Source organism: Callorhinus ursinus, unplaced genomic scaffold (assembly GCF_003265705.2).
Source record: "Callorhinus ursinus isolate GAN/ISIS: 27379988/994484 unplaced genomic scaffold, GSC_fseal_2.0 scaffold46, whole genome shotgun sequence".
NCBI lineage: Eukaryota > Metazoa > Chordata > Mammalia > Carnivora > Otariidae > Callorhinus > Callorhinus ursinus.
The window spans coordinates 5,568,965-5,596,642 of NW_027397108.1; the positions used below are offsets into that span (position 1 = coordinate 5,568,965).

At 45.1% G+C, this 27,678-nt stretch overlaps 1 protein-coding gene across 1 annotated transcript in view; it reads left to right on the plus strand.

The window, feature by feature from the left end:
• HSD17B2 (hydroxysteroid 17-beta dehydrogenase 2) overlaps nucleotides 1-27,678 on the plus strand; it is a 75,474-nt gene that overhangs the window by 24,970 nt on the left and 22,826 nt on the right. Inside the window, 2 exon segments of the mRNA XM_025860527.2 lie at nucleotides 11,874-12,086; nucleotides 17,964-18,149. Of these exon segments, the coding sequence (XP_025716312.2) occupies nucleotides 11,874-12,086; nucleotides 17,964-18,149 (399 nt within the window).

A 27,678-nucleotide genomic window follows, 5' to 3' on the forward strand; every position in this document is an offset into this window, starting at 1 on the left:
TTACTGTAACAAAATACCATACACTGGGCAGCTTATAAACAAGAGAAATATATTTCTCACAGTTCTGGTACCAGCATGGTCAGGTTCGGGGAAGGGCTCTTTCCAGGGTGCTGGCGGTTGATTCTCCTCATATCCTGCCCACCCCCGACCCCCCTGGTAGAAAGAGAGCAGGCTAGCTCTATGACCTCTTCTGGTAAGAGCACTAATCCCATTCACGAGGCTCCAGCCTCATGACCTAATCACCTCTCAGAGGCCCCAGCTCCTAATGCCATCACATTGGGATTGGGGTTTTAAAATATGACTTTAGGGGACTCTTATTGCTTCGAAGCCTTTTCAGGGGACAGAACTAAGGAACATGTGATGTTTAGAAAGGGGGAAAAAATCATGAATTTATCTTGATACTTTCGATTTAAATTTAAAGGTTTTATTTATTTATTTGAGAGAGAGTGAATGAGAGCGAGGGGGAGAGAGCACAAGCAGGGGTGGGGGGAGGGGCAGAGGGAGAAGGGGAAGGAGAAGCAGGCTCCCTGCTGAGCGGGGAGCCTGATATGGGACTCGATCCCAGGACCCTGGGATCATGACCTGAGCTGAAGGCAGACGCTTCCGGGACTGAGCCACCCAGGTATGCCTCAATCCAAATTTAAGATGACAAGACTTTTACTGAACTCCTTCCATGCTGAACGTCTTGGTTCCTAATACTTTAATTTGCTTTATTCTTGATATAGATATGACAGTTCAAAGTAATAAGAAATTACAATAATAATAATAATAATAAGGCTAACGAATGCAATTTAAAATTTTTGTCAGTCTTCACAATTTTAGCTAACAAATGCAAAAGAAATGACAGAAGTAGAAAACTTGTGTTTGTTTGTTTGTTTTTTATCCTGAATGAAATGTGAACGGAGGCAACAATCATTACTGTCATTAATGTAGGCTAAGCCTCGTGTGAAAGGTCGATGGGGAACTTTGAATTATATGGTTGGGTTGACAACACCTGAATTCTCTGATCAATCATCATCATGAAAAGCGGACAGGACTCATCCTTGCATCTGTTGGCCCCGCAACAGGAGGCAGCCCAGCACCACCTACAAGGCAGTCCTGGGAGCGGAAAATGAACCTAAATCAAACTAAGCCTCTAGATCTAACTTTCCCAGAAATACAGAGGACAGAGGAACAAATTAACCGACAGCACAAGGAAGCGATGCGCCCAATTTAGGATGTGGGATATTCTAAAGGACAAACGCCCTGGTTTCTTCAACAAATAAATGGCATGGGAAAAGGGAAAAGAATTTTGCAGAATAGATGAGACTTAAGAGACACGAAAACCAAATGTGTGGTGTGGAACTTGTTTGTACCTTGAATCAAGCCAACTTTAAAAAAACATTTTTGAAATAAGCAGGGAAATTTGAATGCAACCTGGGTATTAGATGACATTAAAGAAGAACTGTTCATTGCAGCAGGCTTACAATGGCCATAGAGTTGGATTTGAAAAGTCCATGTCTGTTCTTGGTGTATACTGATGTATTTACAGGTGTATGGATAACATGATATGAAGGTTGGGGATTTGCTTTAAAATTCAGGAAAAAGAGAGAAAGTGTGTGGGGAGGAAATAGATAAAAACAAAATATTGACAATTCTTGCTGATGGAAGGTGGGTACATAGTCCATTATACAATTCTCTATTTTTTTGGTAGGCAATAGTTTTTAGAAAATTAAAATGGCAAGGAATGGTAAAAGCATGCGTACTCCAGGCAGAAAGTCCAATGTCATCAAAGATGTGGGTAAGGAAGCACAAAGGACATTCCAGGTATGGTTGTGTGTGACATTCTGCATACACGTGGAAGGATAGGAGGAGATAAACTTGGAAATGTAGACTGGAATCAGATCATGCAGCCTTGGACGCTGGACTTAAGAACTTGATTTTTATCCCATGGTCTGTGGAAACGTCTGAGGCTGTGAAGCAGAGGAAAGGTAAGCTCAGGGACAGAAGTGGGCACTGTGGGCCAGAGAGATGGCAGGCAGGGGCTAGCAGGCTGGGGAGGAGGAGCTGTGAGTCCAGGAAACGCATGCAGAGCAAGGTGATGAAAAAGGTGAGGGTACTTGACACCTCCATTTAATGTGCTGAGCGTTTTGTCATTTGGCAAATATTTACTGAGCAATTACAGCATGCCCAGCACTGTTTTAGGCACGGGGGATAGAACAGTGAACTAGATAGCACAAGAGAGTCCCTTCCTGATGGAGGTGACCTCATTCCTTCTCTTTCCTGCCTGTATTCTTCTCTGATGGAGTGTTTACTAAAGCAGGGACTTGGAGTTCTCTGTAAATATAAGCTATAGCGGGTGCCTGGGTGACTCAGTCGTTAAGCGTCTGCCTTGGTCTCAGGTCATGGTCCCAGCGTCCTGGGATCGAGCCCCGCATCGGGCTCCCTGCTCAGCGGAAAGCCTGCTTCTCCCTCTCCCACTCCCCCTGCTTGTGTTCCCTCTCTCGCTGTGTCTCTCTCTCTGTCAAATAAACAAAATCTTAAATATATATATATATATATATATATATATATAAGCTATGGCCCACAGTTCCTAGAACTTTCTATGTATAACATTTATCACTCTGTATTGTAATGATTTACCTAATGTCTGTCTTCCCCTAGGTCAGCGTATCCCAGCCTTGGCACTATGCCATTTGGGGCCAGATGATTCTTTGTGGTGGGGACCACCCTATGTGCCCTAGGATGTTGGAGAGCATCCCTAGTATCTACCCATTAGATGCCGATAACACCCTCAGAGTTGTAACAAACAAAAATGCCTCCAAATATTGCCCAATATCCAGGGGAGCAAAGTCACCACCGGTTGAGGTCCCTGCCTCAGATCAGTGTTTCTCAACCCTGACTGCACACTAGAATTACCTGGGAGCTTTAGAAACTGTTGCCAATACTTGGCCCCATCCCAGACTAACTAAACAACACTGTCTGCGCATGGGGCCTGGGCACTGACATTTTTGTAGAGTGTCCCAGGGATTCTAGTGGGACTCGGGATTGAGAAGCTCTGTCTCCTAGGCAGTAAGCTCCATGAATGTGGGCAGATGTCTCTCTTTTGTGGTGGTGTTTCTAGGACCTAACATGAGTTAGGTCTCTGAATGAATGATGCATGTGCAAATGAATAAATGGGTAGAGAGACAGGAAGACATGTCAAATTTTAAAAGTGGCATTTGGGGAAAGCCAGCAGCATACTACATTTTTTTATGGTCATGGATACCAACTGTTGGATAGTCTCTTCCTATTTTCTTTCTTCGTGAGAAGGTGGGCATGAAGTAGGGATTAAAAAAAAAGGATTCTTCAAACCTCTGCAAAGACACCCTTAGAGGAAAAGGGACTGAGAAGTCTTGGCTGAGGCCCCTAGTATTGCCAACAGGGAGTTTTCCCACCCTAATCTGGATATTTAAGCTATCTCTTTCTAATGGCTTCTGGTCTTGGCCAAGGATTTCTGAAATTCTGATCACATCATCCCCATCAGCATCAGTTTCAGGGATGTCAGTATCGAGAGTCATGTCCATTGTTTCTTAACTGGTATAATCTCAACAGATGTAGTGTGAAATTTTGGACAATTATGATGTCATCTTCTGCCGCACCTGAGAAAGTACATCCCCGACTTGGTAGCAATCTGAGGGCGGGTTGAGCTGAGTTGACCTGGCTTTTTTTTTTTTTTTTGTCATGCGATGCAGAAAAGGAGATATGGAGAGAGTTGTCAACATCTTAGGATGGAAGGCAAGGGTACTGAATGGAGGTGAGGATCGGGAGAGAAGGCATTGGTGTTGGGTAACTGCAAGGAGGGGGACGCCAGTTAGGAGAACAAGTAATTCCAGAAGGTGAAGCAATTGGGGATGCACTGGAGGTGGCAGCAGGTAAAGTTCAGGAGAGGCATCGGGACTGGACTGTAGTCTGGGAATACAACCTCTTGTTCAAACCCAGCAGAGTTACTTTGATTGGTTGCTTATTTTGCAGCCATGCCAGGAGCTGTTCCCTCCTGCACCCCTGAGAACAAATCATGGCATTTTCCTTTCTGGAAGAGCAGCTGTCAGAAGTTTGTGCTGTTGTACAGATGATGAAGGGAGCTGACACCAGTGATGGGGACCCTTCTTTAGCAGATAGCTCTCATCATTGGTGCCCCCACTTTGTGCATCCCCCCACCACCACCCTGCCCAAGGTGCTCAAGGAGACAATAACTCATAGCAGTAAAAGAACATGGCTTTAGAAAGAGCAAACCTGGGTTCAAAAGACAATTCTGGGGGCGCCTGGGTGACTCAGTCGTTTGGGTGTCTGCCTTTGGCTCAGGTCATGATCCCAGAGTCCCGGGATTGAGCCCCATTTGGATTCCCTGTTCAGAGGGGAGTCTACTTCTCCCTCTCCCCTCTGCTTGTGCTCTCTCTCTCGCTCGCTCTTGCTCTCGCTCACTCTCTCTCTCAAATAAATAAATAAAATTTAAAAAGAAAGAAAGAAAGACAAATCTGGCATACCCCAGCTGTGTAACCAAAATTTTTGGCATCTCGGTTGCCTACCTTAAGATAGGAATAACAATAGCGTTCATTCATAAAGGTTATGTTCCAGGAAAAATGCAATTACTTCCAATAAAAAATGGTCTTTCCCCAGGGCCTCACCACCCAACAGTTATTACCCTTTGAGAATTCAATGGGCAAAGGAGATGAGTGTTGATGGTACAATCGTCAAGTATTTGCTCTTCTTGGACTTGAAGCTGAGCCTTAAATGGCCCTCAGGGAAGTCTTAAGTGCACTACAGTCTTATTTTATTTATCTACCATTTTATCATACCCTGATCTATTTTATAGGGAACAGGCAGTGTCAACATGAGAGTGGCAATCTGATGGATTGCTTAAGTCTGAAACAAGGGAGAGGAAACTCCTTTCCTCCTTAGTTTTCTGCAGGTTTCAAGATAAACAGCTCTGGACCCAGACAACCTTTGTAAGTGGGACAAAGGATATCAGCGGTCTTGGGCTCAAAAGGTTACAGGGGTGGGGGTGGTATCATTAGTGAGGAATGCTTGCAGTGGCCCTGTGCGCACCATGGAGCCCTGCTGTGAGAGTCTGGCCCATGGAAGAAAGCAGCCATCGGGATCCTCAGCTTCAACTCGTGGGCTCCTTGTTGGAAGGCAAGACTGGAGTTGGCCCATCTTCTGGGTAATCAAGAGAAACCACTGACCTGGATTCCCAGGTGAAATCACCTGATTCTAAGTGTGAGTGTAGATTTCTACAAAATAGCCCATGCAAACAAAACGCATATGCAGACCTTGTCTTCTCATCAACACCTAGCAGGTTTTCAGTTTCTGTTTGTGCCTTCCACTAGGCGAAGTAACATTCTGCTCTGAGAAAACATCCCAGGTGTTTATATCCTGAACCCTGCCTAGGTTCCAACCTAACTCTGCCATGTCCCCGGTGAATGACTTAACCCTGTTGTGTCTCAGTTTCCTGCTCTGTAATTGGCGACAGAGAAAGGACCTCCCTTTCAGAGTGGTGGGGAGGCTGTAATGAGTTAGTATGGGGAAGGCTGGCTGGAACTTGGTAAACATGGAAGGCCCCAGGCTTGACTTTGGGTTTCAGGAGTGCACAAGGGTTATCCTATCTCAAGGCTCACACCCTTAATACACCAGGGCTAGGACAGCCTGATCTTTAACACTGTAGATCACGGAGGATGTCCAGGTTAGAGTCAGTCACACTACTGATCACAGCCACTTACAGCATGCTGGGTCTTATGTAAGACATCCTCTGTGTGTTACCTCCCAACATCAGCCTGGGAGAGAGGTACTGTCACAACCTCACTTCCATGGAAGCTCCACACAACTCCATGGAACTTTCCCCAAAGCTCATACCTGGAAGAGGCAGATTCAGGCAGCCTGGGTCTTAACCGAGATGTTTAGTTGCTTCTCACTAGACACAAATTCCCCATCTACCAGTTTGTGCGTGTAAAGGCCTGAAAATCAGGAAGGATGATGGTTTTATTAAAAAAAAAAAAAAAAGATCTCTAAAATAATTACTTGGAACAGGCACTGCTAAGCACATCACAAATATTAACTGATATAGGTACCATTATTAAGCCCGTTTTATAGGTGAGGAAACGGAGTTCACAGAGAGGCTAAATAAACTGACCAGGGTTGCACAGGGAGGGATGGTGGGACCCAGGCTTACTCCCAGGCTTCAGTGCTGCTGCGCTTCCTAAGGACAAGCAGGTGGCCTCCTATGAACTTTGGCTTTATTAATGCACCATTGAATAAAAACAAATACAGATTTAGTAAGGAGAGACTTTATTTGAAAGGGTTATTGTGGGGGGACAGAATTGTTGCAGTATGGGGAGCACTCTGACCATAGGTCTGCAAGTATCCCAAGAGTTAGGCAAAAAAAGAATGCTGCTTTCATGGGGGTAAACATGTCCCCACAGAACCAGGTGAGGGGGATTGAGATGGACAGGAGTGACATGACCAGAAGGAAGAGGAGAGAATGTTTCCCCCTGAGACCAGCCTCTTCTCAGGAGGGGCTGTGTGCTGGCTGAGGCTGCGGGTTGGCCAGGACCTGTGGAAAGGAGAGAATCTGTACCCAAGTTTAGCGAACAGGTATTTGGCTTCAATGATTCACTGGCAACAGGCAGTTTCGCTAATCATTTATGAAGCATTGAATGGAAGTTTGGAGGGCTTGGGTCTGGCCTTACCGTTGGTAAACAAGACGGACATCAGGGAGTCTTATCTAAGTCACATGGGGAAGGTGACTTTGCATTAAGTTGTTTCCGAAAACACAAAGAGTAGGGGCATTTCTGTTTGCTGTTTTCCAGGATCACAGGGCCTAGCAGAGATCAACGTGTCATCACTCAGTTTGCATCCAGTACAGACACACCTCCTTTTAGTGCACTTTGCTTTAGTGTGCTTTGCAGATAATGCGATTTTTACAAATTGAAGGTTTGTGGCCATCCTGCATCGAGCAAGTCTATTGGCGCCATTTTTCCAACAGCATCTGCTCACTTCATGTCTGTAGGTCCCATTTTGGTAATTCTCACAATATTTCAAATTTTTCATTACGATTGTATTTGTTATGGTGATCTGTGATCGGTGATCTTTGATGTTACTGTTGTAATTGTTTTGGGGTGCCACGAAGCGTGCTCATAAAAGATGGCGAACTTAATTGATGAAGGGTGTGTGTGTCCTGCCTCCTCCATTAAATGTCTGTTCCCAGATCTCTCCCCCTACCCTTGGGCTTCCCTGTTCCCTGAGACTCAACAGCATCAAAATTAGACCAGTTAGTAATCCTACAATGGCCTCAAAGTGTTCAAGTGAAAGGAAGAGTCCCCCATCTCTCACCTTAAGTCAAAAGCTTGAAGTGATTAAGCTCGGTGAGAAAGGCATGCTGAAAGCCGAGATAGGCTGGAGCCAGGCCTCTCGTGCCAGTTAGCCAAGTTGCGAATGGAAAGGGAAAGTTCTTGAAGGAAATTAAAAGTGCTACTCCAGTGAACACACAAATGTTAAGAAAGTGAAAAAACCTTATTGCTGATATGGAGAAAGTTTCAGTGATCTGGATAGAAGATCAAACAGCCACAACATTCCCTTAAGCCAAAGCCTAACTAATCCAGAGCAAAGTCCTAACTCTCTTCAGTTCTGCGAAGGCTGAGAGGTGGGGGAGCTGCAGAAGAAAAGTCTGAAGCTAGCAGGGGTTGGTTCAGGAGGTGTAAGGAAAGAAGCCGTCTTTGCAACTAAAAGTGCATGGCAAAGCAGCAAGTGCTGATGTAGAAGCTGTAGCAAGTTCTTCAGAGATCGAGCTGAGTGAGACAAGGAAGGCAGCTGCACTGACCAACAGATTTTCGCTCAACAGAAGGACTGTCATAGCTAGGGAGAAGTCAGTGCCTGGCTTCAAAGCTGCAAAGAACAGGGTGACTCTCTTATGAGGGGCTAATGCAGCTGGTGACTTGAAGTTGAAGCCAGTGCTCATTTACCATTCTGAAAGTCCTTGAGCCCTTCAGAATCACACTACATCTGCCCTGTCTGTGATCTATAAATGGGACAAGAAAGCGTGGATGATAGCACATCCATTTACAACATGGTTGACCGAATACTTTAAGCCCACTGTTGAGACTTACTGCTCAGGAAAAAAAATTCCTTTCAAAATATGACTGCTCATTGACAGTGCACCTGGTCACCCAAGAGCTCTGATGGAGGTGGACAATGACATTAATGTTGTTTTCATGCCTGCTAACACAACATCCATTCTGCAGCCCATGGATCAAGAAATAATTTTGACTGTCATGTCTTATTATTTAAGAAATACATTTTGTAAGGCTAAAGATGCCGTAAGTAGTGATTCCTCTGATGGATCTGGGCAAAGTCAATTGAAAACCTTCCAGAAAGGATTCACCATTCTAGATGCCATTCAGAACATTCATGTTTCATGGGAAGAGGTCAACATATTAACGGGAGTTTGGAAGAAGTTGATTCCAACCCTTATGCATGACTTTGAGGGGTTCAAGACTTCAGGGGAGAAAGTCACTGCAGATGTGGTGGAAAGAGCAGAAGAACCAGAATCAGAAGTGGAGCCTGAAGATGGAACCGCATTGCTGTAATCTCACGATAAAACTCTCAGTGGGTGAGGAGCTGCTTCTCATGGATGAGCAAAGAAAGTGGTTTCTTGTGAAAGTGGTTTCTACTCTCGGTGAAGATGTTTTGAAGATTGTTGAAATGACAACAGAGGATTTAGAATAGTACATAAACTGAGTTGATAAAGCAGCAGCAGGGTTGGAGAGGACTGACTCCAATTTTGAAAGAAGTTCTACTGTGGGTAAAATGTTATTAAATAACATCACGTGAAACAGAGAAATTGTTCGCAAAGGAAGAGTCAGTTGATATGGCAAGCTTTATTGTTATCTTATTTTAAGAAATTGCCACAGCAACCACCACCCCGCTCAGTCAGCAGCCATCAGCATCGAGGCAAGACCCTCCGCCAGCAAAAAGATTATGACTTGCTGAAACCCAGATGATGGTTATCATTCTTTATCAATAAAGTATTTTTTAAATGGATTAATTTATTTGAAGCACGATCTACACCCAATGTGGGGATTGAACTCACCACCCTGAGATCAAGAATCACATGCTCTACTGACTGAACCAGCCAGGCGCCCCCATTAAGTTATTTTTGAATTCAGGCATGTACATTGTTTTTGTTTTTGTTTTTTTTTAGACATAATGCTTTTGTACATTTAATAGACCACAGTATAATATAAACATAACTTTTATATGCACTGGGAAATCAAAACATTCATTTGACTTGCTTTATTGTGGTGGTCTAGAACTGTACCAACAATATCTCTGAGGTTTGCCTACTATATGCCAGGCTCTTCCTAGGATCTTTCTCCAGAGAGAGTTAAGGCCTAGGTTCACGAAGCTGGTCACAGGCACTACCTTCAAAAATATCTTCCAGATTGTTCTCTGCTCAGAGAACATGGAGTCAGGATCAATGTGTCTCCTTCTTCTCTCACCTAGCATAAAGTTTTCAAGATTCACCACTGCTGTAGTGTGTATCACAACTTTACTCCCTCCTGTGTCTGAATAATATTTTACTAGATGGATACACCACATTTTGTTTATCCAATCATCAATTGACAGACATTGGGGTGGACAACAGTTTCTCACCTTCCTCTGTACATAACCCTGGCTGACTTTGCTGCATGGAACCGAGGGCCACAGCCTTCATCTCTGCACAGCAGAACGATTCTCTGTGCGGGGAGGGAACGTGCTGGCACCTGACAGGACACAAACCTGTCAGGGGAACGGGAAGCTTTAAAATTCATGGCCCCAATATGTCCAGCTGTGCCAACAGGAAGCAGAAACACAGGGTGTGGTGTTTTACAAGTGGGAGGGGCCCTCCATGAACACCTGGCCTCACCCGGTAGAGCATGTATAACCCAGCTCTAGATCCACTCTTCACTCCAATCTGGTTCTAAGTTAGTTATTTTTAGGTTAATCATACCCTTCCTTGCTGGGCCACAAGAGGACCATTCTGGAGTTGGCTTCCCCTCTCTATTTATACAGATAAAGGAGAAGAAGGTGGCTGGTCCAGGATGATGAAGAGGCATGGACTTGGGTTTAGACTCTGGCAAAGAGTCCAAGTCCATTCCGACTAACTCTGTGACAATGGTGTCTCTCCTTTTCAGGTTTCCCACGTGTAAAATGGGAAAGGTAATCTTGACTGTGGACATTTGGAGAATAATTTTGCAAGACATTATTGATCACCAGTGCCATTGGGGTTTCCAGAAAAGGGTTGCACACATTGTACCCACTCTCTTGTGAACTTGCCATTGTCCAGGATCTGGCCTCACCACTATAGACTCAGAAGTTGGATTTGTCCAGCTGTAGGTCTATTTCTACAGGGCAAAGCCCACATTCACTGGGCTCACAAAACTGTTATACACATATATTATTATATGTTAGAAGAACCATAATTCTAATATGCTAATTTACACCAAGGCAGAGATTGTCACATGGCCCAGATACGTGTGTGTGCCTAAAATGCTACCGTCTCTTCCTCTGGCCAGGCCCAGATGGTGAATCATGCATACACAGAGACCTGTTTCCTGAGCATAGATGCACATGGACATATAAGGAGGAAGGAGATGGAGCAAAAGTTAAATGCAATCAGCATTATTTATAGTAGGCAAAACATGGAAGCAACCCAACTGTCCATTGATAAATGGATGGAAAAAGAAGATGTGGTACACACACACACACACACACACACACACACACTCACACACACACTCACACACACACGCCACATGTACATGCTGGAATATTCTGCAGCCATAAAAAAGAGTGAGAGCTTGCCATCTGCAACAATGTGGATGGACCTAGAGGGTATTCTGCGAAGTGAAATGAGTCAGACAGAGAAAGACAAATACCATATGAGGAATCTACAAAATAAACAAACAAATAAACAAAAAACCAGAAACAGATCCAAAGAACAAAGTGGCAGCTGGGGGCTGGGCAAAATGGGGGAAGGGGAGTGGGAGGTAGAGGCTTCCAGTTATGCAATGAATAAGTCATGGGGATGAAGGGGAGAGCATAGGGAATATAGTCGGTGGTATTGCAAGAGTGCTGTGTGGGGACAGATGGTGGCTACACTTGTGGAGAACACAGCAGAATGTATAGAGCCATGGAATCACTATGTTGTACACCTGAAACCAAGGTAACACTGTGTCAACTATAACTTTTAAAAAGTTAAATGCAATCAATTATGGCAACTCGATGCTTTCATTCCATAATAGGGGTGCCTGAGGAGCAGGAGTGCCCACTTTTAAGTGCAGGTGGCTATGAGCCACCATCTTTCAGAACCTAGAAGGAACTGGGAAGCCTCTTGTTGTTGACTTGTGTCCACTCTGAAGCAGGACCCAACATTTTGTTAGATTTCTAAAACCCCAAACCGACTCCAAAGTATTAATTTGCAATGAATGACTCACTGAAGATTTTATGGAGTGATGGAGGTTACATCAAATATGACACAATGGAGATTAATAGAAAAATCTCCAGTAGATGTCTTAGTTCTCCTTCCCCAGTTCTTTAGCCACCAACCACTCCTAAACCATCCCTTCATCAGCAGTTCTCCTTCTAGTTAGGCCCCCATTCCAAATTCTACCTTGCTTTTCTTCTTTTTATACAGAGAAATGTGTCTGTTTCAGCTCCTCTGCCCATTTTCCCACTTAGCAGATAAAGAAAGGTCCTCAAGTCCCACTCTCTCCAGAAAACATGGAGAATCATACGTAGTATGCAATGTTTTCTTTATTAAGTAATTTCTCCTGCCACTTGCGTTTGAACCCACTCTGTGTTGCCTTAACCCCTTGCAGGTGGCGATTCCGGATTTGGCCATGCTCTGTCTAAATATCTGGATGAGCTTGGCTTCACGGTATTTGTGGGAGTTCTGGATGAAACGGGATCAGGAGCAGAGGAATTGCGAAGAACCTGCTCCCAGCGCCTCTCTGTGCTCCAGATGGACATCACCGACCCACAGCAGATAAAAGACGCCCACAGAAAAGTGGTGGAAAAGTTGCAGAACAGAGGTACTGCCTTCGTCTGTCCATGTCCTCAGTTGCTCCCCACCTCCTCACAAATGACCAACACTGGTTACTGCTGCCCTCTAGTCCATTCTGGCTGCTGACCACACCTTGAGGACACCTGTACCAGGCACCTGTCACCTGTTCAACCGCCCCCCTGACACGGGCCTCTGGCAGACACAAAGATGGTATGAGTAAGTCAGGGATCGCCCCTCCTCACAGAACTTGAAGAATTATTTAACCCATTCGTCCAACATTGGCTTGATTGCTCTTCCATTACTTACCTTCATGCCCGCACCCCCCATTGATTTCCTCCTACTAATATTAACATGGATCAGATTTTAAAAAAAGCTTAACAGTCACCTTCTTCCTTTAGCCACAGCCCTTTTTCTTCCCTTTCCTGTGTGGTCCAGCTCTTTGGATCACTACTGCCCTGTTTTTACTTCTGCACCTTCAATCCCGCGTTGGCTAACTGGTCTGGCCGAGCTGATAAATATCATCTGGAACACCAAGCTCTTTACCTCTCAGCAATATTTCCATGTGTTCATTACCTTCCCTTGTCTTAACTTCAGGGTCTCCAGCCCCCGCCCTGCACTGCCTCCCTAGTTCTCTGATCATTTTTCTGCTTCTCCCGCATGAACCCCTTCCTCCATTCCTCCCATAGATGTGAATGTTTCCAAGGGCTCCATCCCCAAACTTCCCACTCCACATTATCTGGGCTAAGCTGTTCTCTGTCTGTGCTAGGGACTCTCAACCCAGCTGCACATTAGAATCACCCGGGGAATGTCTGAAAATACCCATGCTTGGGCTCAGGATGGCCTACATAACTTGGAGGACCCAGCTGAAAGTTATGTGGGGCCCCTTGTTTAAAAAAATGACTAAGACTTGAAGATGATGCTAACAGAGAATTAAAACAAGCATGAGACCTTTCAGAAGCACAGGACCCTATGTGGCTACACAGGCGGCACACCCATGATGCCCACCCAGCCTGGGCACCATCCTCCAAACAATTAAATCAGTGTCTACATGGAAGGACTCAGCTGATCCTGCAATAAGGGGGCTGCTACTGTTGCTCTCCTTTTGCTAGGAATGTCAGCTGTAAAGAAGATCCTATTTGGGGGCCCAGGTCTCAGTATATTTGAGAGCTCCCTAGGTGATGCCAGTCTTCTGCCAGAGTTGAGAAACAGTGAGATGTATGCCAGTCACATCCAAATCTATATTACCAACTTAGCCCTCTTCTCAACCTCTGGACTTCTAAGTATATAAAATTGTCTGCCGGGCATCCCACCTCAGTTTGGCAAAACCTGACCTCATCATCTTTTCCCCTGTTGCAGGTCTGCAAATGAGCTTAACCCTGCTACAACCCCGGTACTGCCATCTAGTCTGTCATCCAAGCCAGCAGCCTGGGGGTCACTGAGACCTGCAGCTTACCCTCAGTCCCTGAATCCTATTGGTCCTGAGTCCTTCAGTGCTGTCTCCTAGATCTTTATCATTCCAGTCCCTTTCTGTCATCACCAGGCTGCTATGGCTTAGTGCAGGCCCTCACCTTCCACCTGGGCCCCTCAATAGCTTTCCTTTCCCATTACTTTCCAAATGGACAGTAATCTTTACAATGTGCACTTTACAATGTCACCCATCTCCTAAAAATCCTTGGACATACAGAGCCTCCATGTCTTGGGTTCTTCCCATGAGCCAGCCTTTGCTAAGGTCTTCTGCTTTGTCTCATTGAATGGTCCAGTGGTTCTCTATCCACCACCAAATAAAACCTAAACATCTTCACAAGGATTTGAGGGCTTTCAGGATAATAGCCCTGGACAAACCCTTAATTTGTAATACCTGATGGTCTACTCAGTAAATTCTGATTGGTTTCCAAAATAGAATGTGCTAAATGTGCCACATCTTTGCACATTCAGCTTCCTCTTACCCAAATTTCACTCTTGCCTCTATTCCCCTTTTCTAAGGCTCTTGACTTTGTCCAACTGCAGACTCTACTCCCACAGGAGACCTGGCTCAAACATAACATCTCTTGCATGACCTTCCTCGTGATCCAGGTTACATTATTCACTTCCTCTTCTGGACACTCATTTGTTATGTCCTGCACACACTTGTATTACTGCAGTATTATAAATATCTGTCCATCTCCCACTCCTCACCACTAGGTTCCTTGAGAACCAGATCCATGTTTCCATCAGGATTCTTTCAGATGCCAGTGGCATGGCCCTATTCGAAATTGCTAATGTATAAAGGAATGTATATGCTTAATTGAAAAGACCTGTTGGCTTCAGGAATGTCTGGATCCTTAAGCAATGTCACCAGGTTTCAGTCTCTGTTTCTTTTCTTTTTTAAAGATTTTATTTATTTGAGAGAGAGAGAGAGAGAGAGAGACAGAGAGTGCACGCTCAAGAGAGAGCACAAGCTGGGGGAGGGGCAGAGGGAGAAGCAGGCTTCCCGCGGAGCAGGGAGCCCGATTCGATTCTGGGCTGGATCCCAGGACACTGGGATCATGACCTGAGCCGAAGGCAGACGCTTAACGACTGAGCCACCCAGGCATCCCTAATTAATATTATTTTTAAACTTAATAAGTCCCCACAGGTATAATGAGCTTTTTGGCCAGCTTAAAATTCTTTTTTTTTTAAATATTTTATTTCTTTATTTCACAGAGAGAGACACAGCGAGAGAGGGAACACAAGCAGGGGGAGTGGGAGAGGGAGAAGCAGGCTTCCCGCGGAGCAGGGAGTCCGATGTGGGGCTCGATCCCAGGACCCTGGGACCATGACTTGCGCCAAGGCAGACGCTGAACGACTGAGCCACCCAGGCGCCCCGGCTAGCTTAAAATTCTATGGCAGGGGTTGGCAAACTATGGCCCCGGTTTATTATTATTTTAACATTTTATTTTGAAAGAATTGTAGATTCACAGGAAGTTGCAAATAAGTGTACAGAGAGTTCCTGTGCATACTTTGCCAAGTCTCCCTCAATGTTAACATCTTGCATTAACTATGGTACAATATCAAAACCAGGAAATGGGCGTTGGTATAATCCACGCAGCTTATTTAGATTTCGCCAGCTATATATACAAGTGTGTGCGTGTGTGTGTGTGTGTGTGTGTGTGTATGTAGCTTTGTGCAAAAGCTCCACAATCAAAACGCAGAACTGTTCTATCACCACCAAGCTCTCTCATGCTACATTTTTATTTTTATTTATTATTATTATTATTATTATTTTTGAGAGAGAGAGTGCCAGCAGGTGGTGGGGGCTGGGGAGGAGGGGCAAAGGGAGAAGGAGAGAGAGAGTCCTAAGCAGGCTCCACACCCTGGGAAGCCTGATGTGGGACTCGATCTCATGACCCTGAGATCTCCACCTGAGCTGAAATGAAGAGTCAGATGCTCAACCGACTGAGCCACCCAGTTAAAACAATCAGAAGAAGAATATTATTTTGGCAAGTGACAATTAAATGGAATTCAAATGTCCATGTCCATAAATCAAGTTTTATTGGAGCCCTGCTCACATTTTCATTCATTTACAGATGAAGTCTACAGCTGCTCTTACACTAAAATAGCAGAGTTGAAACAGTAGCGCCTGCAACTAAAATAGTCACTACCTGGCCTTTCCTAGGAAACGTTTGCTCACCCCCATTCTAGTGCAACCTCAAGCTGCTGCCTGCATGTTGCCTGTCAAAGGTGTGCATCAGGCTGAGCGAATTAAAACCATCACCTGGAGGGGCTAGCACAAGCATCCTCTGCACCCATCGGCGTCCTCCTAATAGCTGTTGAGCTCTTACTACGAGCCCGTCATTCTCTCACTTAATGCCCCCAGTCATTACTGTGTGTAAATGTCAGACCCCCAGCTCAGGTGCGTGAGAAATGTCATTTATTTTCTACAACTCAACTCTGTTTCTATTTTGAGCTGTCTTTCTGCCGTGTGCCAAGAACCATTTCAGTTTGAGCTTTGCCTCATTTCCCCAGGGTGGCATCTAAATTCCTGAGGATGAGACATTTCATCTTCGATCATCAATGCTTCATGCTGGCCCCTGCGGAGATGTCCAATGCTCTGTCCAGTCCTTGTGCAATCTGGCTGCCACCTACCTCCTTGATGCCAGCAAGGGCTGGACCTCCTGCCATTTGTGTCTCTCTTAGCGCTGAGGCTCATTCGGCTTCGGTACATACTGAGGCTCTTGCACGGGAGCGGGCATGTCCTGTCACAGATGCTGAGCTTCAACAACAATTTCTGATCGCCAGTTTCCGATCCAACAGGTCTGAAGTGGGGTTCTAGAAGTTGCATTTTTTTTTAAATTTTATTTTGAGAAAGAGAGAGTGCACACGTGCAAGGGGGAGGGGAGGAGCAGATGGAGAGGGAGAAACTTTTTTCTTTTTTGTAAAGATTTTATTTACTTATTTGACAGAGAGAGACACAGCAAGAGAGGGAACATAAGCAGGGGGAGTGGTCCCGGGAGGGAGAAGCAGGCTTCCTGAGGAGCAGGGAGCCCGACGCAGGGCTCGATCCCAGGACCCTGGGAATCATGACCTGAGCCAAAGGCAGATGCTTAATGACTGAGCCACCCAGGCGCCCCGGGAGAGAGAGAATCTTAAGCAGGCTTCACACCCAGCACAGAGCCCGAAGCGGGGCTCCATCTCATGATCCCGAGCTCATGACCTGAGCCGAAACCAAGAGTTGGATGCTTCACCGACTGAGCCGCTCAGATGCCCCTGGAATTTGCATTTCTAAGTGCCCGTTTGATGCTGCTGGTTCTGGACCACATCTTGAGGATCATTATTCTAAACCACACGGAGGCTCAGGGAACTCAGAGAATCTGCTTCAGGTCTGCCTAACTAAACGTACCCCAGATTCTGTCACCTCTGTCGGGTAAAGAGGACCCAGGTCACTCACCTCTGCTACGGATCCTGCCCCCTGAAAAAGAACTGGAGCTCTTGTATTACCTCTTTCCTCCTTCTTAGGGCCATGGTTCCCAAGCTTGTTTGTACACTGGAATCACCTGGGGAATTTTTAAATTCCATGGCAAGATCCCTTCTCTCCCCTAACCCAGAATTTCTGATCTAATTGGCTATGATGTGGCTGGGCATTAGGCGATGGGGGTGGAATTGGCTATGATGTGGCTGGGCATTAGGCGATGGGGGTGGGGTGTTAAAAAGCCCCCCAGGTGATTCTAACATACAGTTAAGGTTGAAAACCACTACTTGAGGACAGAGGTTCTCCAAGTGTGGTCCAGACCTGCAGCATCAACATCACCTGGGAACCTGGTAGAAATGTAGATTCTCAGGCCCCATCCCAGACACCCTAAATGAGATTCTCTGGAGGTGGGACCCAGCAATCCATTCGAACAAGACTTCCTGGTGATTCTGATGCAATCAACAGGGTTAGGCTGGTTGGGGAAGGGACTAGGGCTCAGGGACTCTGCAGTCTTCTTAGTTCTTGGCACCTCTCTAGTTTTCCCGTTTCCCTGAATTAGGGGATCTCTTCTAGCCTAGGGATAAGGCTCGTATATCATCCTGCCTGGTCCTGAAGATATTAGACTGTCTCTACACAGTCCTTTGAGGGAGAAACATGTTATAGCCTTTTATTACTCTCCCCCTTGCTGTGTCCTCTGTCCCCAGATACTGCAAATATCTAGCTGTATCTAGGGAAGTGCTTTAAGGAAGAGAAGATACCTCCAAAAACCCATCGCTTACTATTTCAAATTTATTCTCCACACAACCCCCCAGAGTAGGTAGATTTAGGTGTTCAAGGAGATTAAGGTCCAAGGGCTTGAGTCATCTGCCTAGATCCTAAATCTCAAAGGGGCCCTTTACACTCCAGAGCTTCAAGTGTTAAAAATCCTCCTGCCCTTCAGCATCACTGGACATTAAAGCCATTCCTTTCTGTCCTCAGGACTGTGGGCTGTGGTCAACAATGCTGGGATCATCGGCTTACCAGCCGACGGGGAGCTCATTCCCATGACTGAGTACAAAAAATGCATGGCTGTGAACTTCTTCGGGGCTGTGGAGGTCACGAAGGCATTTTTGCCTCTTCTTAGGAAATCCAAGGGCAGGCTGGTGAACATCAGCAGCATGGCAGGTGAGTTGGCCTTTTCCCCTCAAGGTTGTGAGATCACTGTTGTGCAAGACCTGGCTGGTTACATTCTTTGTGGGCCAAACAAGAAAGCAGGACGCACTTCTGCAGGGCTGGGTCAAGATTAGTCAAATTGTATGTTTACCATTGATCTTAATACAATAAAACCTTGCCTTTCAAATCCTTTCATGTACAAACTATGACCTCTCAATTCATCTATTCATTACTGGGGATTTAGGGTTTTATATATCTTCATAGCACATAAGCTTCCTAGATTTGGACAGGAAATCCCCCATAGTAATCCATTTTCAATGCTCTTTGAACTGGGCACACTCTGTTGTTCCCTGTGAGATGAGTAGGCAAGTGTCTCCACTGTTGGCACAGCCAGAGCTCCATGTCTCGGTTGGCTGCCCACTGGAGCTTTCCCTAAGATCCTTCCCGTCATTTTACAGTCTCAGGGTAGTTGGGTCAGATATGACATTTGATGACTCATCTTTTTCCATTTCAAAAAATGGAGAATCAATAACTCGAGTCCAGGGTTTAACAACCTCCCTTCCATAAACAATGCTCATGTATGCCATAACACATCCTTTCTTCTGGGACAGGTTTTATTTTCCGACCGGGGTTCCTTAGATCCTGACTTGGCTTTGGGAATGTCCTTGGAATTGTCTTTCAGGCCACTGCATGGGTGAAAGGGAAGCCAAGGGGGTGGGGGCTTGGACTCCAGGATCCTGCTTTTGAACAGAGGAACACTGCTCGTCTCTGTTTGATCAGTCGGTTCCAAAGAATATTTTCTTTTTTTAATAAGGCATCCAATAGTTATTTTATTTTGTTTCATTGTTTTTTGAGGGGATGTTCTTTGTATTAACTAGGCAATCATCATTGCCCACCATATTCCCTTTCCTGGCTTTCACTCAACTTCCTTGAACTTAGCTGCTATGTGAGTGTGTGTTACTAAGTTGGTGGTTGGCCTGAGGAGGAAAGAAGCAAGGAAAGAAGGAAAAGAGGGAGGGAGGAGGAGAAAGAGAATGGGAGAGAGAAGTCTAAGGTGGTTAAGAGCAACGAGTATTGGGGCGCCTGGGTGGCTCAGTCGTCAAGCGTCTGCCTTCGGCTCAGGTCGTGGTCCCGGGGTCCTGGGATCGAGCCCCGCATAGGGCTCCCTGCTCCGCGGGAAGCCTGCTTCTCCCTCTCCCACTCCCCCTGCTTGTGTTCCCTCTCTCGCTGTCTCTCTCTCTGTCAAATACATAAATAAAATCTTTAAAAAAAAAAACAATGAGTATTATATTTTAACTTGTATGAGGACCCTGAAGTATTTCCGATTTCTTGCTACCTGCAGAAGCAAACAAATCCTGGGAAAACACATTTGCAGTATTTCACCCTTATCTTTCGTCTGAACTCCACCTTCAGATTTTTACCTCTGTGGAAACCTCACCTTTCTCTGCCCTGGCACAGCCTGGTACTTCTGAAAAAGTCTCCCATGTTCCTGGCCTCACTCATTCAACAAATATTTACTGAAATACCTGCTTCTTGACACATTGGCAAGAAAGTTTTTCTTTCTTTTATTAAAGATTTTATTTATTTATTTGAGAGAGAGAAAGAGAGGGAGCACAAGCAGGGGGGCCACAGGGCAGGAGGAAGGAGAGGCAGGTTCCCTGCTGAGCAGGGAGCCTCATGCAGGACTCGATCCCAGGACCCCAGGATCCTGACCTGAGCCGAAGGCAGACGATTCACTGACTGAGCCACCCAGGCGCCCCAGTTTTTCTCTTTTCTCTCTTTGTTCTCAACTTGGAGAAGCTCATTCAGAAGATTTTACTTTAGTTATCACCTAACATGCACACTATGCACTATGGACCTGGTGTCTGGCATATAGGAAGCTCAATGAATAAACGAAGAAATGCAAGTGTGAGAATAAATGAAACATGGATGAATGAACGGAGTAAAGAATTTACAGTGCAGAGGATGCCCATTCATACATCTTCAACTTGGCTTCTACAGCTCTTTCCTTTTTTTTTTTTTTTTTTTTTTTAAAGATTTTATCCATGTATTCAGAAAGGGAGAAAGAATGCGCTTGCATGCATGAGTCGGGGAGGGGCAGAGGAGTGGGAGAGAGAATCCTACGTAGACTCCCCGCTGAGCACAAAGCCCGATGCAGGGCTCAATCCCACCACCCGAGATCATGACCTGAGCGGAAATCAAAAGTCGGACGCTCAACCAACTGAGCCACCCAGACGCCCATCTAATGCAATTTTTAAAAAGATTTATTTATTTGAGAGAGAGCGAGCGAGCACGAGAATGTGAACAGGGGGAGGGGCAGAGGAAGAAGGAGAAAGAGAAAGAGAATCCCAAGCAGACTCCACGCTGAGTGCAGAGCCTGATGCGGGGCTTGATCCCACAACCCAAGATCATGACGTGGGCCAAAATCAAGAGTCCAACACTCAACCGACTGAGCCACTCGGGTGCCCTTCTAAAGCTTTTTCTAAAAGCCAAGACTCAGTACTCGATTCTCATATATTTCCACTGGAGGGAAACTTGAGTGTTAAAATAAATCACATACCTTTACTCTTATTCTCACCGTGGATGTGCAAATTCTTTGCATCCAGCTTTACTATTTCCATGCCATCATTTTACCATCGTCACCAAGTCAACATATCTGGCACCAAAGTTGTTACCAGCAAGTCAAAGCTTGCTCCCCTTCTTTCAGTTCTTCTCCTTGTCTGTTGAATTGCAGAGCTTTCCTTTCCCTCCTTTCTCTCACCCAGGCAGTCACCAAGATGTATGGAGTCTTCCTTTATCACATCCAGTTTTAAATCCTTATGTCCCAGGGGCGCCTGGGTGGCTCAGTCGTCGAGCGTCTGCCTTCGGCTCGGGTCATGATCCCGGGGTCCTGGGATTGAGCCCCGCGTCGGGCTCCCTGCTCTGCGGGAAGCCTGCTTCACCCTCTCCCACTCCCCCTGCTTGTGTTCCTGCTCTCGCTGTGTCTCTCTGTCAGATAACTAAATAGAATCTTTAAAAAATAAATAAATAAATCCTTATGTCCCAAAGAAACTCCAGAAATAAGTTCATTTGCCGGACTCAGAAGCCACCTAAGGTATTTTATAAAGTTGTTAAAGCAATAGCAAGAAATCAGAACAGATGGGAAGCATATGTACCTGACAGAGCAGGTGTTTGTAGAAAGATAGGAGCAAAACTCTTAAATGATGCTTATAGTTTCCTTCAGTGATGAGAAGCAGAGAAATTCAGCAGAAAACAAAATAAGGGAATCCCTAGCACTTGGCTGATAAGAATTTCGCAAAACAATGGAAAAGATTTTGAGCAGGGCGATAAGGAGCTAGAATGTAACACAGGATCAGGAAAGTCAAAGCATGTATAAAAGACAATAAATAACAAACCAATCCATAGAAATTAGCATCCACTTTCAGGCCAACTTGATACATCTCTTGGCAAAGTTAATGATATAATAGCAATTTTGGAAAACGTGCTTATCTGGGAATTCATCCCTGGTATTTTTCTCATTTTGAAGTAGGGGTCATGGAGAAAGACAGGCAATCAGTCACTAATAAGTGTTCTTTAAAGGAGCTCATGGTAGCCCTGACCCATCAGGTTGTCTTGAGCCTGGTGTACCCCTACCACCCTCTGCATGACAAGAATTTCAGTGGGGTTGATTTATCATGGAAGTTTGCTTCAGCCAGGAGGAGCTGAGCTGGAATCTGTCATTCTGTTCCAGTTATCCATTGCTGCATAACAAATAATCCCCAAAAAAGTATCTCAGGCTGGTGTGAGCAGGTAGGTGATTGGTTTGGTAGACAGTATAGTGGTTCCTCCAATCCATATTTGAGATTTGGGGCACATCCTAATTCCTGGAACCTGGAATATGTGACCTTGCCTGGCAAAAGGGGGCCTTGCCAGTATGATTGAGTTAAGGCTCTAGAAATGGCAGGATTATCCTGCATTATCTAGATGGTTCCGATACAAGAGTCCTTATAAGAGGGAGGCAGGAGGGTCAGAGTCAAAGAGAGATTGGAAGATGGGGGAAGGGACCCGGAGCCAAGGAATGCAGGCACCTTACAGAAGCAGAAAAAGTCAGGGGAACTGACTTTCCCTTGAAGACTCCAGGATTGCAGCCCTGCTGACACCTTGATTTTAGCCCAGTGTAACCTCTGACCTTCAGAATTGTAAGATAATACATTTTTATTGTTTAAGCCCCTAAATTTGTGGTAATTTGCCACAAAGGAATACCTCTGGGCCCATCCCAGTTTCTTTAAAGGTGGATGGAGGCACATCTACACCTCCTCCCTGCCTTCCCCACTAGTGGGGGTGGGGTGGTGCCGGGGGAGGGGGCGACTGTAGGGCTGGCCTTCCTTTCTAATACCCAGCACTGCCTATCCGTATCAAAGCTCACTCTGCAGTTTGAACTCCCAGACAGACATCCTTCCTAGTAAGGCATCAATTCTTTTTTTTTTTTTGATTTCAACTTTATTTGGCCAATGCGTTCAATTCCAATATTATAGTAGAAATGCCTGAAGAACTGTCAACATTTGATTCAACTTAAGCAACAAGGTGCCACCAATTCCTGCCGCAGTGGTAAGTACATGCTTTACAATCCTAATTTGGTTCTTTCTCTATGTCAAACTTGAATTATTTCCGACGAATAACTTATCATATATACCTAATTTCCTATTCCAAACATTTTACTTTCTCGGGACCTTAACACACTTATACAACCCCGGGACCCACGGACAGCTTTCTCCCCCTCACCCTTCATATTGTACGGAATCAATACTTAGCACTTTATTGCATTCCCCCAAAAGCAAAGCCAACGTCAGATTGGCTCAGATCTTTAGTGTAGATTTTACTAAAGACTTTGTGCACCTGTCAGAATGGCTAAAATTAACAACACAAGAAACAACAGGTGTTGATGAGGATGCGGAGAAAGGGGGGAACCCTCTTGTACTGTGGTGGGAATGCAAACTGGTCCAGCACTGTGGAAAACAGTCTGGAGGTTCCTCAAAAAGTTAAAAATAGAGCTACTCTATGATCCTTCAATTGCACTACTAGCTATTTACCGAAAGGCTACAAAAATACAGATTTGAAGGAACACTTGCACCCCAGTGTTTATAGCAGCATTATCAACAATAGCCAAACTATGGAAAGAGCCCAAATGTCCATTGACTGATGAATGGATAAAGAAGATGTGGTGTATATGGACCATGGCATATTACTCAGTCATCAAAAAATGAAATCCTGCCATCTGCCACGGTGTGGATGGAGTGAGTATAGAATGCTAAGTGAAATAAGTCAGTCAAAGACCAGCACCATATGATTTCACTCTTATGTGGAATTTAAGAAACAAAACAGATGAATATATGGGACGGGGCGGGGGGCGGGCAAAGGAGAGCCAGAAACAAGCCCTAAGAGATTCTTAACAGCAGAGAACAAACTGAAGGTCGATGGAAGGAGATGGAGGTGGGGATGGGCGGAGGGGTGGTGGGTATTAAGGGGGGCACTTGTTGTGATGAGTTCTGGGTGTTGTCTGTAAGTGATGAATCACTGAATTCCACTCTCGAAACCAAGATTGCACTGTATGTTAACTAAAATTTAATTTAAAAGAAGATTTTGTGCAACGATTGAAGAAAGAGTTATATCCTATACCACAAAACTCATTTGCCTTATTGATTTATTTATTTGGTGCAAAAAGGGGATTTTATTAAAGCAAAGGGAGAGGACCCGTGGGCAGAAGGAGCTGCTGCCCCACAAAACTCATTTTAAGGAAAACCCTTTTAGATGCTTCTTTTCTCCTCCCCAAGATCTTCAGCCACTAGACACCTCTCCTCTGGTTGAGTTTCTCCCTCCCCCTGCTGGTTCCACAATTTTTCCTCATTCATCTCTGTAAGGTTCATCTGTCTTATAAGCATGTAACCGAACTCCATTCCTTTTTAAAGCTGAGTAGTTTCCCACCGTATGGCAGGCCACATTTTGTCTATCCATTCGTCAGTGGATGGACATTCACGTTTTCGCTACTGTGAGTAACGTGGCAATGAACATTCATGTGCAAGTGTTTGTGTGCACACTGAAAATTCTATGTAAGAGTTAGCTCTTACTATCACTTTCTGTGACCTTCAGTGTCAGGTTAAGATCTTTGCACTTTGATTTTTTTATCTTCTCAGATAGAGTTAATGAGGATAATAACTGAACCTACCTCACAGGACAGTCGTCACCATTAAAACTGATGTTAAAATACTCAGAATAGTGCCTGGCATGTAGTGGATATCTAATAAATGTTAGTAATTGTTACAGAGCATTTCTTATGCTTCAAGCATTTTGGGGGTACTATCAGATATACGATCCCAACAACCTTGCGTAGTATTAGTATCCCCATTTTGCAGCTGTGAAAACCGAGGTCCAGAAGAGTTCTGTGACTGGCCCTCCAGCTACGGCTCGAATTTGAACTCTGGCTTCATGTTCTGACTCACCAAGCTACAGCCTCCCCTGTTGTTTCAGCTGGTGCAGGTGTTACCACCATGTCAACCACAAGGCCAAGAGCCTCAAGGAATCTTCCCAAAGTCATCACCTCCACCAACTAGCCCCACTGCCGAATGCTTGCTCCAGCCTCACCCCCATTCCCAGGTGGGGATAAGGTCAAAGAGCCTACATCTAAATCTACTCCTATGGCTGGGAAGTTCTAGGATCAGGCCAGGGAAGAAACATAGCTTCTTTAAATTCTTTTCTAGAAGATACACAGAGGGGTCAACCACATTATAAATACACCCTTCCCTTGCACAACTCCCATCCCTGAAGAAAGGAAGAAGAAACAGAGTGAGAGAGACACCATGTAGCTACGCAGGTAGAATCAGATTTCAAAAAGAAGAGGAAGCCAGCCGCACAGCATGGAGACAAACTGCCTCCAGGTTTTGATACTGTCTTTATCACTGGCAAGTGAGTGGCCCAGACCAAGGTCCTGAGCCTCTGGGTGCAAGTGACCGCATAGGACGATGGGCATAAGAACTGCTGCTTCTTAGGGCCATGGGGAGACCACATGCAATGACACGCACGTAAGCAGGAGCCTCACACCTGGCAGGTGGCAGACCTAAGGGGCCTCTCTGGGGGACAGGCTGGCTCTATGTGTGCCTGTGGCTTTCTATCCTGCACGTACTGGCACAGCCACCCCGGACTGTGACACTGAGTTACCTTTCAACCTGCTGCTCCCTGTCACACACTAGCCCCTGGGCAGGTAACTCCAACAAGTCACTATTTCCACCTCTGACCACAACTGCTCTGGGAGAATCTTAACCCTATCAGCGTGTTTATCATCCCTCTCAGAAACGCAACAGCTCTTTAACCCAAATCCCTGCAAGGCAGTTGGATAAATATTTAACCGAGTCTCGGAGGAATTGGGAGGTGGCTCTGATTGATTGTACAAAGGGCAGGAGAAAAATCTTTGAGCGGTCTAAAAGCCTTTTCTGGCCAATTTTCCTCCTAAATTGCAGAGTAAACAGTTGCAAGCTATGCTTGAACAGGAACGGTTGAAAACAAACATTATAAAACAACTCCGGCCTCAGGGATTTTGAGCCAGTTGTGGTTTGAATCCTGCTCTTCTGTCACTAGCTGGGTGATCGCAGGCAGATCACCCCACTTCTCTAAGAGTCCATTTTATCATCTGTCTGTGATAGGCTGTTGCAGCCCCTGAGTCTAGGGCAGTGTTTCTCAACGTCACTAGTATCGATATCTGGGGAGAGGCTAAGTCTTTCTCTGTGGGGATGCCTGATGCATTCCAGGATGTTTAGCAGTGACTGTGTTCTCTACCCAGTAGATGCAAGTAGTGTTGCCACATGTCCCCTGGGGGGAGGGGTGTGTGTGTGTGTGTGTGTGTGTGTGTGCGCGTGCACGCGCGCGCGTGCAAAACAGCCCCTAGTCGAGAACCTCTGGTCTTGGCTGGAGATTTAAACGCACTGTGGGTTCTGAGTGCTTAGAAAGTAATAGCTACTGGTGCATAGAAAGTACCCTAGTACCCTCTACTGAGAGACAGTAATAGGTGCCCACCCCACCGAGCTATTGAAAATGCATTAAAATTACTTTACACCAAAAGTAAGTGGCCCTAGAGATTCTTACAATTCTATAAATTATAAGTATCCCATAGAATTCCCAGGTCCAGCCTTGAGCAAGGTCCTACTTAGTCCAGGGAAGTTGACTGTAGGATCAATCCTAAACTTCTTGCCAAGCTGGCTGCCTTAAGGAAATCATCTGGCAAATCATTTAGCCAGTCCCTCAGAGGCTCATTGATGTGGCAGAAGGCCAAAGCTGAGATTTGCTTCCCTAAAACTCTCACAAGATAACCAGGACTAGTGTCCGGAGGGGAGGAGGTAGAACCAGATTGAGTGAACTCCTTGGCGCTGAGTTGTATTAGATGCTTACACATGGCTAAAGTCATTTAACTCTAATGGGTGCAGGATGCAGATATTAATTCCTCTTCTAGATCAAGCACACTAGCCTGGGGTCATCCAGCCCGTGAGCAATAGAGTCAGTAGTGGAAACTGGGTTTGCCTGTTTTACTCCAAGTTCTGTGTTCCTCTCGCTTTTCCAGACTGTCCAACAAGAATAAACTAGATAAATGGGGCATTAAAAACACAGACCCTCACTCTAGCAAATTTAAAAGATGATTAGGAAGTGTTAACAATTAGGGCTGTCTCCTTCACCAGTGCTTCTCAAACACCAAGGTATGTTGTGATCACCTGGGGATCTTATTAAAATGCAGAATTTGACAAAATAGTCTTAATTGGTCTAAGACTCTGCATTTCTAAAACTAGCTTCTGAGTGGATGCTATTGGTCCCTGGACAACTTTTTCAAATTTCTGATGCATTAGAATCACCAAGGAGGGCTAGTTAAAAACAACAGCAGGAAATCAAAACTACAGTGAGATAGCATTTCATATCCACTAGGATGGCTACAAAAAACAAAACAAAACAAAACAAAACAAAAACCAGAAAACAACACTCGGTGGCAAGGGTGTGCAGATATTGGAACACTCATGAGTTCTGATGGGAGCATAAAATGGCCCAGCCTCTATGGAAACACTTGGTGGTTCCGTAACAACTTAAACATAGAATTACCATATGACCCAGCAATTCAATTCCTACATATACTCAAGAGAACAGAAAACAGGTGTTCAAACAAAAACTTGTACACAGTTGTTTATAGCATTCATGATTCATAATAGAGGTGGAATCAACCCAAATTGTTCATTAACTAATGAAACGATAAGCAAAACGTCATCTATTCATACAATGGGATACTATTAATCCATAGAAATGAATGAACCACTGATACATGGTACAGAATGAATGAACCTTGAAAAGATTATGGTAAGTGACAGAAACCAGACACAAAAAGCCACATATTAGATGATCCTATTTATATGAAGTGTCTAAAAGAGGCAAATCCAGAGAGATGGAGAGCATATTAGCCTTTGTCAGGGGCGGGAGGAGAGGGAATAAGAAGGGACTGCTTAATGGCTACAGGGTTTTCTTCCTTTCTTCCTTC